We start from the raw sequence: 12,679 nt of genomic DNA on the forward strand, positions 1-12,679 counted from the left end.
GAAGTGAGAGAGAGAAAGCGAGAGACTAAAGAGAAAGAAGGGAAGCAGTTGCTGCTGTGGCTTGTGGAAGAAACAGAGAAAAAAGGTGCATGAGATAGAAATAGAGAAAGAAAGAAAGAAAGAAAGAGAGCAAGAGAGCAATGACAAACAGCTTTTTCCTTCCTGCCGGCGCTGCGTGCGATGTGCTCTGCATCCCCTCTCTCTCTGATTAGGCCCGTATTGATTTGAGGTGTGTTTGAGGGGGTTGGAGGTGAGGCGATTGGGCGGGAAGGAAGAGAGGGATGAGAGGGGAGGAGAGGAGGCGGCTGTAGGGGGTGCTGTAATTGTACACTAGATGCTCCTCTTTGGTGGCAGGGGAGGAGGTAGGGGGAGAACAGGGAGGAAGAGATGGAGGCAGGGAGGGTGTTAATGGGAGGAGAGAGAGAGAGAGAGAGAGAGAGAACTCCTGATGGGAGGAGGTTTCAAACCCATCTAGAGGAGACGGAGACAAAGACATGAGAAGATCAGAAGTGTGTTTATGAGGGGAGGACAGCAACAAGAGAGAGGGGAGTAGCTGTCGTGGAGGTACAAAAATAAACACATGATATAGACGTAATGTAGGCTGAGAGTGATTTCTCAAGCAGCTGAGAGGCTCTCGTGCACTTTGGTTCAGTTTTGTGCCAACATCTGGAAAAAGAGAAGAAAGAAGAAAAGAGAGAGAGAGAGAGAGAGAGGGGAAGAACGGTGATAACACTTGAGGACAGACTGTTGGAAAGAGACGTTGGAGGAGACTCAGAGAGACAGAGCCCTCCTCCCTCCTTCAAATAGACACACACACACATATGTGAATGAGCCGGGCAGATCTGTCATCCACGGCGGTGCAGGCCCCCCTCTCATATCTGACAGAACAGGCACATCTCCAGACGCCCGTGGCTCGCTTCACTCGCTCTCTTTTCTCTCCACCTATCACTTTTTTTCCCCCTCTCCTTTTTCTCTTCTAACTCTGCATTTCCAAAACAGCCGCCATGCATACAGGTAGGCATGTAGCAGAGCGGTAAATATCAAGCTTTTACTTCGGTGTTCTCACTTTCTGCTCTTTCTCCCTTTTGTGTGTTTACAGATGACCTTCTAGGCAAAAGAAGAAGCTTCTCTCCAAACAGCAGCAGCGAGTGTCCATCTGACAGCAAGAAGTCACGTAGCGTATCCCCCAAAGGTAAGATCACGCAGAGTACTTGAGCGTTGTGACGTTACGGATGTGCGTTTTCAGAGAGGAAACGAGTGAAAACTGTAGGAAAGAAGACAGGCTGAGTGTTAAAGTGAAGAAGAGGGAGACACGAGGCTGTGTTGGTTTAGCTGCCAGTGGTCAGTGTGTTTGGGTTAGCGTGATACACACACGCACACGCACACGCACACGCACACACACACACGCACACACACACACACACACACGGAACCATGAAGTTTTATTTTTACCTGTTGAGCTTTGTCTGTGATATTCTGCCGCTGCTCTAGTGAGAGGTGTTTTGAGCACCGTAAAAAGGAGAATTTGTGGTGCTCCCATGTATAATGTCTGGTTTCCTCAGGTCACCCTACAGGCCTCACTGAACAGTGACTACATCCGCAGTAGAAAATAGTCCCAATGAAAACCATGATTTGGGTGAACTGACCCTTTAACAAGAAAACTGGGTGTTCAAAAATGTTCAAAACTGTTTTGTCAAGTATTTAATAATCTTATCAACATAGGAGTGGACAAATATGCTGCTTTATGCAAACTTATGTATATATTTATTATTTGAAATCAATTAACAACACAAAACAATGACAAATAATGTCAAGAAACCCTCACAGGTACTGCATTTAGCATAACAAAAATATGCTCAAATCATAACATGGCAAACTGCAGCCCAACAGGCAACAACAGCTGTCAGTGTGTCAGTGTGCTGACTTGACTATGACTTGCCCCAAACTGCATGTGATTATCATAAAATGGGCATGTCTGTAAAGGGGAGACTCGTGGGTACCCATAGAACCCATTTACATTCACATATCTGGAGGTCAGCGGTCAAGGGACCCCTTTGAAAATGGCCATGACAGTTTTTCCTTGCCAAAATTTAGCGTAAATTGGAAGCGTTCTTTAACCTCCTTTGCGACAAGCTAGTATCACATGGTTGGTACCGATGGACTCTTTAGGTTTTCTATAAAGAAAAAATTGAGAGTGCTGCACTGGGTCAGGAAACTTGATGTTGGAAATGTTGAAGTAAAAAAACAGGTGCTCTTCAAGGATGGGGCAAGTAGTCAATAAAAATAAAAAAACAGTGACTGTCCAGCGTACTTTGAAAGTCCTTCGTGTTGGACGGCTGTCTGGAAAACATCCGAGGCACTCTGATTGTGAGTTTAAAAATCCTTTTATTAAGACATGGATAACACCCACCAACGTGTTTACACTCAACAGGTCTTCATCAGGTTGTGTGAGTCTTATATCTTACGTTTTTTAGTTTCGTATAATGACAGTATATTCACTTTAGCTGTAAAACTGAACCCGCTACAACCTAAAAATCGCAAGTTGCCTTATTATCGCAGCCTTAAATATAATATCTAATATATCTAATACCGTAGCTCCCGTAGATAGCGTATCATTTTTGCAGTTGATTACTAATATTCACGCTTTGTTAACCTTTTCATCTGCTCCCTAAATGACACGAGAACAACATAAATAACGAATCACGAGAAGGCATACGTTGGCAAGACGATGCCCCTCTGTAAGCGCTGCAATCCGGTCGCCGTCCTCTATTATTCATATCTCCCTCATGCAGCGTGAAACCAGGCGCCCCAGCGTGGAGCGCGGCGCAGCCGTCCCTCCAGGCTCCTGAGGAAGACTTCCTGACTGATGCATTATACAGCAGGCGAAACCGCAAAAACCAAGGGCAGCTCACCGCACATCCAGCCCTCATCTCTGGAGACACCAGGACAACATGTACACACTTATACACACACACACACTCTCACTCTCCAGGAGCATGAGTAAGCCAAACAACATCATCAGCACACCTACAGTGACACAAATAGCTCTGATTATTAGACATGTGAGTAAAATGTTTTTTTTTATGATGGTTGAATTCTGTGTGAAACATTAGACGGCTGAGGGTAGTTTGTGGGTAGTTTGTAAGTGCAGATTTATCTGTGTAGAGCTCAGCCTGAGCCTGGTGTTGACCTTTGCCCTCTGGGTGACCTTTGTCCGACCGCAGCCCTGCCTGGAGCCTCTTTCTCTGTGTGGAGAAGCACTCATTCCTGCCCATTATAGTCTTACTTAGACACAACCCAGCTTCTGAAAGATGCATGTTTTTTTTTCTCGTGTGTGTGTTTATCTGTGTGTGTGTGTGTGTGTGTGTGACAGTGTGTGTGCGTTTATCTGTGTTTGTGTGTGTGTGTGTGTGTGTACTCAGGCTTGGCTTCCTCTTAAGGCAAATGAGGCTTGTGTGTTTTTATTTTGACGTTTTCTTGTGCCTGCGTGGTTAAGTTTTTGGCTTTTAAAGCAAACAAACCCCTGCATATGCCTTGCATATATTCTTCCTTTTCTGTATATTTGCATAAAGGAGACAGATAAGGAAGACTGTGTGAGTATACATGTGTGTGTGTAGGTGTGTGTGTGCGCCCTGCCGTCCAGAGAAGTGCATTTAAGCCTTTTCAAAACACTACTGATCCTATATCTTAACCTTGAGCTCTGTCCATATTCAAACCCCGACTCTGCACCTGTGTGTGTGTTTCTTTATGTGTGTGTGTTATCTATGCGTGTCTTCTCGCCTCCCAAGTTCCGCGGCGACCGACACTATCCCTTAATGACTAATGCAGGTGGAGAAATAGATTGAGTGAGGGAGACGGAGAGTAGCGTGGGGATGGAGCTGGAGAGATTGGATGCCGCTGTGTAAATGATGTCTGTTTTTCTTTCTGTTGCAAAGTCGGCACCCCCTGCTGTGTTTAGAGAGCGAGAAAACTTCAGACAGTCGCAGACTAGTTGCGTGCACACACGCACACACACATACATGCACACACAAACACTCGAGGACCTTGGGTGGATTAGCTGGAGCTTGGCGGTGGAGACAGAGATGCTTGCGTGCTCGCTTCCTCCCCCACCACCACCACCTCCAACCCACCTCCGCTCCTCAGCGCCACTCCTGCTCGCCTGCCCGGGGCCAGGCTCAGGTTTCAATAAGAAGGAGGGTGGTAAAAATAACCCCTGCTTTCCTCTGCTTCTCCCTCCTCCTCCTCCTCCTCCTCATCCTCTTTCTCCCCCCTCTAACTCCCAAACCACCTCCCCATATCCCCCACCACCCTTACCTTAGATCATGTTACTATTGACAGAGAGAGGGAGGAGGGAGGTCAGAGAGAGAGATTAAGTGTGGGGACTGACAGCTAGATAGATATCATGCACCACATCATCTTCACAATACCTTAAACGCAGCACAGCAGTGCTACACGCACACAAACGCACACACGATGGAAGAAGCTGAGCCTTTCTTTGTAGTCTGCATTAAAAGAAATGTCAAAATACAGCACAGTAAAACAACCCTACTTATAACCTTTCATCCTATATGCAAACGTTACTACATGGTTACTGCTGTGGTTTCTGTCAGAGAAGTAGTGAGTTCGTGCTCGGGTCAGGCTCAGACCATTAACTATGCATGGCTGTATGTGCATAGATTCATCCAAAGAGGTTTCCTGTCCATCAGTGCTGTCTTCTTAAAGCTAGGGTTGGTAATCTTAAGAAACTAGCAAGAGTACGCTAGAGAGATTCTGAATATTATCCAACCGAAAAACCCAGCCCAGTGTCGCCAACTCTTTTCCAATGAAAGTAGCTAGCAGCACTAGCTCCAAAAGTCGCTAAATCTAGCGACAGTCCGTTTCTTCAGGCCTCCCTTCAAAGTCACTCGACCAAAACTATCAAAATGAATGAACAACGAACACGGTTATTGTTAGTACACCCAGCTGTCAAGCCAGCAGCTTGTGGAAGACTCTGGTGACACAAGATGAGAGTACGGGCAGAGTGTGCGTAGGTAGATAGGCAGGTAGCCTGTGCAATCACTTCAGCCAGTTCTAATTCGCAGGGCGTCCAATACCGAGGCTCTGTCACGGCTGTTGACGTGTGATACCGCACAAGGCACCTTTTGAGATGCACCGGGCTTTCCGATGTAAACCCATCTTCGGCAATAGGAAACACTCAGGGAAAGTGCGCAGATAGTGACTGGATGGACCCAACAAAACACAAGGCTTTCATCCAGGAGACCGCTGTTCGTGTCCCGTGTGTTAAGTTTCACTTTCACGCTACAACCAGCTGTTTGGGTCTCGTGTTCACAACGTTCAGACCATTTGATTTATTGGTTGCTGTCGGGATGTAATGTGAACTTCAACAAATATAACAAAAAATGTTTTTGAAGAAGATTACCAAACACTAGCTTTAATGAATAATCTGTGTACAAGCATTTTTTTCTGGCTGATATTTGAGGAAGTGTTTGTGTCAGAGTGCAGTGATCATTGAAAATATGCAAGATAGAAGGTGTCTAAAATGAATTCTGGGTAATTCTTTGCTGTGTGTTGTTCACAATGGCAATGTATCCCAATGATGTTTTTTATAGAACTGCATGAGAAATCTATTTTTACAAAAAACATTCCTTCCCTCCAAATTGTGAACCTGTAGCTACCTCAGAGTGCTCATGAAATTCTGGTATAAACACTGTTCAGAGGAATTAACAAGAACGCAGACAGGTTTCTACATTCAGAAAAAAGTTGGATTCACTAGTATTAGTTTTAGTTCTTCTCTTGTCTCTTCGGGGTAAACTGACACGTATACTTTGCAGGGTTGCTAAACAGCAGCGTTCTGTGCTCAGATCAGTGATGTCATGAAAATACAAATGTTCCAAATCTGTGTCCTCTGGCTGCTGTTTTAAGCTGCGTAGTAAATTTGATGCAAGTATGTTCTTGTGGCAAAATTCCTCACAATCATGACTGACATGGAGATGAATGTAGACGTGGATGAATACATAATTATTTAATCATATGCTGGAAAGAGAGTTCAATGCACAAAATTGAGGTAGTAGCCTATTAAGGGTTTTAGAGCCTGTATTTATCCCCCTGATGAGTTAGATATTATCAGTCGGTGATTGGTCGTAATATAAGTGTCTCCCTTCTCTCTCTTCAGAGAACTCCCAGAGCCCGGTGGTGGAGGCCGGCGGCAGCCACGGACACATGAGCCCTGAGGAGCACTACAGGCGCATGATGTCAGCGCTCAGCGAGCAAGGGTCCTACGAGGAGCAGCAGCAGCGGCTCTACCAGCTGGCGAGCAGCATGGGTCTGCCTGGCCACGGTCAGTCCACAGGCTCCGTATTTGTAGGTGTGTGTACGATCATCATCATCATCATCATCATCATCCCCACTGTCATTAGGGATGCACCAGTCCGACTTATACCGGCTGATACCGAGTACCGATCCGATACCAGTGTTTAATTAATAAGCTGTATGCCTCACTGTGTGGAAGTGACCGGGATCATTCTTTTATGTTTAAAGCCACCTCAGGCTTGACTTAAACATTACTTTCCTAACAGATAAATACATAGATATACATTTACTGAGTTATTTATTATTAAAATAATAAATTGTACACCAACAACCTGGTAAAAAATCTTCCAAATGAACAGGAATTACAGTGTCGGCCTGATATCCGATCCCGTTTCAGTATCGGTGCATCCCTAACTGTCATCATATTGGCTTTCAAATATCTGTCTTATCTTGTTCCACCTGACTGTATGTACCTCAGTGCACAGTTGATTTTTAAATTCAGAATAGCGTTTCCTTCTCTACAAGTCAGAATTGACTCTGGAAAGATCTAAAGGTACTTTTCCTTTGAAATAACTTTAGTTTTGAAGTAACTTGAGATTTACTTCAAACTAAAAGAGTTTTCTCTGCAAGCACTTCCCCAGCTTCTCTCTCTCTGAAAAAAAACAAAAAAAAACACATCTTCCGTCACCTGTCACCAAGTCACGGCGATGCACTGTGTTCAGAGTACCATGTTAAGGTGCGCCACACTGCTGCCACTGTAAAACCCCAGCCGTGGAGACGGCTGACATTTCTATTTGCGGCGCTTGCCCACCCAGTGTCAAAGTGTCACTCAGGGTGATTTCTGACCGCCACGGCCCCTCCGTTGTTAACAACACCCACAAGGCTTTGCATGCATCAACACCGCGATTGATCCAGGAGCTCTCATTGGCTGCCTGCCAACCCTCTAAATCTCCCAACACCCTGGAAACTACCAGTGTGTCCCAGTTTTTCTCAATTTCTAGTCACATAAAATTTACTGGTTTTAGCTTTGAGAGAATTGTAGTTTGATAGGGAAGAAAGAAAATGAGAAAAGTTGCCTCGTTTGGATTTTATAAGTTGGCTTTATATTCATTTCACTGTGCCTGCCATTAAATGTTAACCTTTTTCTCACATTTTTGTAAAGAATGTAACATTAAGTCCTACCAGTCTTTATGAGCTCTTTTGCAGTAGCATAAATCCAATCGATGCCCTGGCCGAATTGTACTTTGAGCTACTTTTATTTTTATTTGATTAGTAATGATTTTTAATTGCTGGCTGCAAATCTAGGGGGCGAAGCCTATAAACGCTTTAATTGCCTTTTCCCCGTGTCTTAGAGGAGTTAGAGGCAAGATGCAGTGCATTGTGGGGGTTTTATGGCCCAGGGTGCAGTCTGATCGCTGGCTTCCTTTCCCAGAAACCTTGCTGGTATGAGGCAGACGCTCTGGCGCAATACAGACATCCTCGTTCCCTTTCTTCACTTCCACATTCCAACATCGTTTGATAGTTTCCACGCTGTCCTTTATTCTGCACATTCCTCTTCCAAGCCGCACTTAAAAAAGCTTTCAATGTGAAGAAGAGAAAGAGGTAAAGAGAAACCAGGAATATGAGTACAAAAAAAAAACCCGAGGAGAGAAATGGTCAAAGGAAATGAGGGAGGAAAATTGAATAAATATCTTCTTCCAGAGCAAGAAATCAAGAAAAAAACACTCATACATACAAGTTAACAGATGATTAATGAAGCTCAGGTCACACACTCAAATATAACTACTATTTAAAACACAACTTCACGGTAAGATTTCCTCTTAGCGACGTGTGTGTTTACATTCACCGTTGTGTTTGTGCGTGTCAGATCCTCTAAGCGGATGATGAGCCATGGGCATCACAGGCTTTGCCAGCGCTCGCTGACAGCCAAGCCTTTGGTGTTGCTAATATTACTTTTCTTCCACACCTGGCAACTTCCTCCGACTGCTTACAAGTTTATGTAGAAAACTTAGTATAACACTTCCTTCAGGGGCTGGGATGATTCCCCTATCTCCCTATTCAATACTATTACGATACTTGGGTGCCTTTTCGATTTGTATTGTGATTTTTAATTGAGATTCTACAGGTATTGCGATTCGATATTGAGATTTATTGAGATTTTTGTTAACTTTTTTAACACTAGACCATGGGGAAAAAGTTGAATCATACACTTCTAGAGACTTTTACTTTGGAAAATATCTAAATTAATACAGTAAAAATGTTTGATTTTCAGCATGTATGTAGTCAGAGATGTCCTGAAGTTAAATATATCAGGATCATTGTCAGGCATTATTTATTAAATATTTTCCAGCAACCCAAAAATCAAAGAATAAAGACATTTCCCTCACAAATTAGTGGTATTTTCTTTTTAATTTAAAAGGGACATGTAATGTTTTATACTTCTGGTGAATATAATCCAATTAATTTTAATTCCATAGATGTATTTTGTGTATACAGTTCCCTTTGTTAACACCTTATTTTGAAAACCAGACGCAGTCACACGTGTCTACTTCCTCTAACTTCGCCAAGTCCGTCTCTAGCTCTCCCGTCAGCTCTGTTCTCTTTATACATCCATGATCAGCTCCATCGGGGCCGTTTGAATGCATTTAACATAAATGTCAGTATATGGGTGCTCTACAGTTGTAGCGTCGGCCCATTTGACCACGGAGATGAGAGCGACGGCCGGCTTGACCGCACGTTACCGCGATACGATAACGTTTCCTGTCCGTGACAGAGTTAGCATGCAGCTTTAGCCGTGATGTCTAGCTCTGCTTTTCCTGCAATGTGTGAAACCCAAAGTGTTTCCATGCTTTACTGGATGTGTAGTGTTTACCACGCTGGATTTAACATGTGAGGGTGCAGGTCTTATTTAAATTTTTTTGTTTTGGCTCGCGTCGGCTGTCTGCGGGTTGTTTTGAGTGACTGATACGGAACGTATATGACGTCACGTTACTCAGACTACAACAATAAAAGCGGTAACTTCCTTCTACCTCCGCATAAACTCAAATGAAGCAAATATATCGATTCCGGTATTAAAAAATCTATTTCAACATCGTAAAAATACCCACCCCTGCTACCTTCACAACCTCCCTTTCTCCAATTAACAGTTGGACACTCTCAGACACAAACAGTCCAGGAGGTGGGACAGAGGGACGGCTGTTTTTGTCTCTTGAGAGGCTGACGCGAATCACTTCAGCGAGAGCCCCTTGACATTGACCTGGTCTCTGATGGGGCCCCTGTGACCCCCTTTCCTCCCTCCCCCTTGGGCCCCCCATCACCACCATCTCTCCTACACATCTCCATCTCAAGCACTGCTTTTATACCCCCTCCTCCTCCTCCTCCTCCTTTTCCTTACCCCCACCTCCAACCTTCCCTTTAGCCTTGGTCCCCGCAGAGCATCCTTTCATGTGTTTGAAGTGTCGGGCACAGAAAATTAAAGTGTGTGTGCGTGAAAGAGGCAGGGGTGAGGAGGAACTCTGTGTGTGTACGTGAGTGTGTGTGTGTGAATGTGTAGGTGCAAGGTGTTGTTTGAGAGGTTCTCTCTGGACCTGGTGGGCAAAAGAAGAGCAGGGAAGGGGAGTGAGGGGGTTGAAATTGGGGGGTGGAGGTGGATGGGGTGTAGAAATGGCCAGGAGGGCTTTCCCTCCCTCTTCATATGATGAAAGGAGAGGGAGGGAGGGAGAAAAGAAGAAGAGAGGTGGGGGTAGATATCCAGATGAAAGTGAAGGGAGGGGTGGGATGGAAGGGGCGTGCTTCTGTTTTTGTCTCCCGCAGTTTAGTGTGATTTGAAACATGAAGCTGCACACAACATCTCTTTATCATCATCATGCCAGAGAGCCTGAAAACTCCTAGGGATGCACCAATCCTACTTTTTCCGTCCCGATAGCGATACCTGGGCTTTACCGGGTACCGATCCGATACCAGTGTTTAATTAATAAGCTGCATGCGTCACTGAATGGAAGTGACTTTGGTCATTCTTTTGTGTGTAAGGCAACATCAGGTCTGACTGACATTGTTTTCCTAACTTTGTAAAACAAAATGTAACAAATAAATACATATATATATATATATATATATATATATATATATATATATATATATATATATATATATATATATATATATATATATATATATATATATATATATATATATATATATTTTTTTTTTTTTTTTAAAATACATTAAATTTACTTTTTATTATTAAAATAATAAATAGTACTTCAGCAACTTAGTAAAAAAATCTTCAAAATTAGCTGGCATTACAATTATTAGAATTACAAAAGTGTAAACCTTTTTAATGCAGCAACAAATTGGTCAAAACTTAAACAGGAATTAAAATTCCAGTATATAATGTATATAGTATATCAACATAGAATTTAATTGAATGGATTGGCCCCATAGTCACCGATAACCCGATCCAGCTATTTGAGTCAGCATCTGCCCGATATCCGATCCTATATCGGTATCCGTGCATCCCTAAAAACTCCAGCACGTGATTGGTCAAAGTACAGATGGTCAAAGACATTCAGCGCGACAAACTCGCCACATATTTACTGCTTGCTAAGCCCGGCTGAATACCTCTTCCTGAAAAGATACTTAATTTTCTGGTGCGTTTTAGCGGGATGGATGTCGGCTTTTGTGTACCTGCCAGTCCGCCAAATCCATCACGAGGCCGGCCAAGCTGCATCAGTGTGGCGCTCCTCTGCATTCTCGCGCCGAGAAAAAAACCCCCGGCTTAACCGAGGGGGATTTAGGCCCAACACCAGGAATGATGGCGGGGAGAAAAATGGGATGACACAATAGAGGGATAAGCGGGATGGGTCCGAGTGGTAAACTGGGACCTCCCAAAATAACTCATGCAAAGGAATAGATGTGTGTGTGTGTCCTCAATTAGGACTCTAATTTGCAGATGAAGGGACTCTCTCCTTGTGTTCCAGCAGCTGCAACGCCGAGCGGTTTTAGAGGGGAAATTCTGAATCTGAGTACCTACTCTGTACACACACACACACTGAAGGGTAGAGCCCCAGGTGACCCGGCTCTTCTCTGTTCACATGAAAGAGAATTAGAAAGAGAGAGGGTGGCGAGAGAGAGAGAGCAAAATATGGACCTAGTGTTGGAGGAGAGAAGCTTTACAAACATGCACCGGATAAAGAGAGGATCGAATAAGACGAGAAATGGAAGAAATAATAGAGAATTTATCGAGATAAATTAGAATTTCCACTATTTTATACAGCTTGTATTGTCTGGGGACTGGACATGTCAAAGTCAAGGGCCTTGCTACCATCAGAGACTCTTGATGGAGATCTTTATCTTCGGCTTTTCCACCTGATTCTCACGTTTTAAGACTAAATATCTTTGACTGAAATAACATAAACTGAATAGGGCTCCAAATCTGAATTTCGCATAGGGCACCAAAAGAGCCAGAGCCGGCCCTGCCTGCTTTACAAACTGGGACGTGTAGCGTTTAAATGACGTGGATGTTTACAAGGCAGGGAGAGAGTCAAGCGAAAGACACTGTTGAGTTGCATTATGGGAATTGCAGGTTAGAGCTTGACTAATTAAGGTCTGCAGCCTAAAGTTGGTGTTTTTTCTGTGTTTCTATTTTGGCTGAGATATAGTCAGGATATCTCGGGCTCTGCAGAATCGATCTGCACCGTTCTTTTTTAAATCTGTCGCTCGAAAGTCCCAAAACTTTATGGAAGTGCAATCTTAAATCACTGGAGCACCCCGTAAACTCACCCAGTCATACAAAATAATTGGTGAGTCGGGATTGTGACCATAGCAAAACTCATAGAGGTCAACTCTTCCATCCTGTCACCCCTGCACCACGTATGCAAGTGCATAACAGACTGTGTGTGTGTGTGTGTGTGTGCGCTCTGGGGCTCCAGTTCCCTCTGATCCCTCCCTTATCTCTCACAACCCCACCTTACACACACACACACACACACACACACACACACACACACACCCTTGTCTGCCGCCAGCCGAGTCCCCTGTGGCCTGGCGCAGCAAACAGATCGATACACCGGAGCTAGGCCGCATTAATATCTGTCGCTTCACCCCCCCCACTCCGGCGCCCGCTCAACTGCTTCAGCACACACACACACACACACACACAGAAGCACACAGTCAGGCACGCACATGCAAGCACCTAAATCACACAGACACACACAAACACACGTCACACCCGCACCGGCGGCGGAAATGGCCCCTAGCTCCCGAGGGATCTGTCTAATTAAAAAAGAGGGGGAGGAGGAGGGGAGGCGGAGAGGAGAGGAGCGGAGAGAGAGGATAGATAGATTGAGGCAGAGAGAGGGAAGAGAGAGAG

At 44.4% G+C, this 12,679-nt stretch overlaps 1 protein-coding gene across 7 annotated transcripts in view; it reads left to right on the forward strand.

Moving 5' to 3' along the window:
• samd11 (sterile alpha motif domain containing 11) overlaps positions 1-12,679 on the forward strand; it is a 130,380-nt gene that overhangs the window by 100,608 nt on the left and 17,093 nt on the right. For 6 of the 7 annotated variants that reach the window (XM_074645012.1, XM_074645011.1, XM_074645010.1 and 3 more), the window contains 2 exons: positions 1,100-1,192; positions 6,173-6,364. In XM_074645012.1, the coding sequence (XP_074501113.1) occupies positions 1,100-1,192; positions 6,173-6,364 (285 nt within the window). The remainder of the gene's footprint in view (positions 1-1,099; positions 1,193-6,172; positions 6,365-12,679) is intronic. The other variant, XM_074645009.1, reaches the window with a different exon arrangement.

This window comes from Sebastes fasciatus, chromosome 8 (assembly GCF_043250625.1).
Source record: "Sebastes fasciatus isolate fSebFas1 chromosome 8, fSebFas1.pri, whole genome shotgun sequence".
Taxonomy (NCBI): domain Eukaryota; kingdom Metazoa; phylum Chordata; class Actinopteri; order Perciformes; family Sebastidae; genus Sebastes; species Sebastes fasciatus.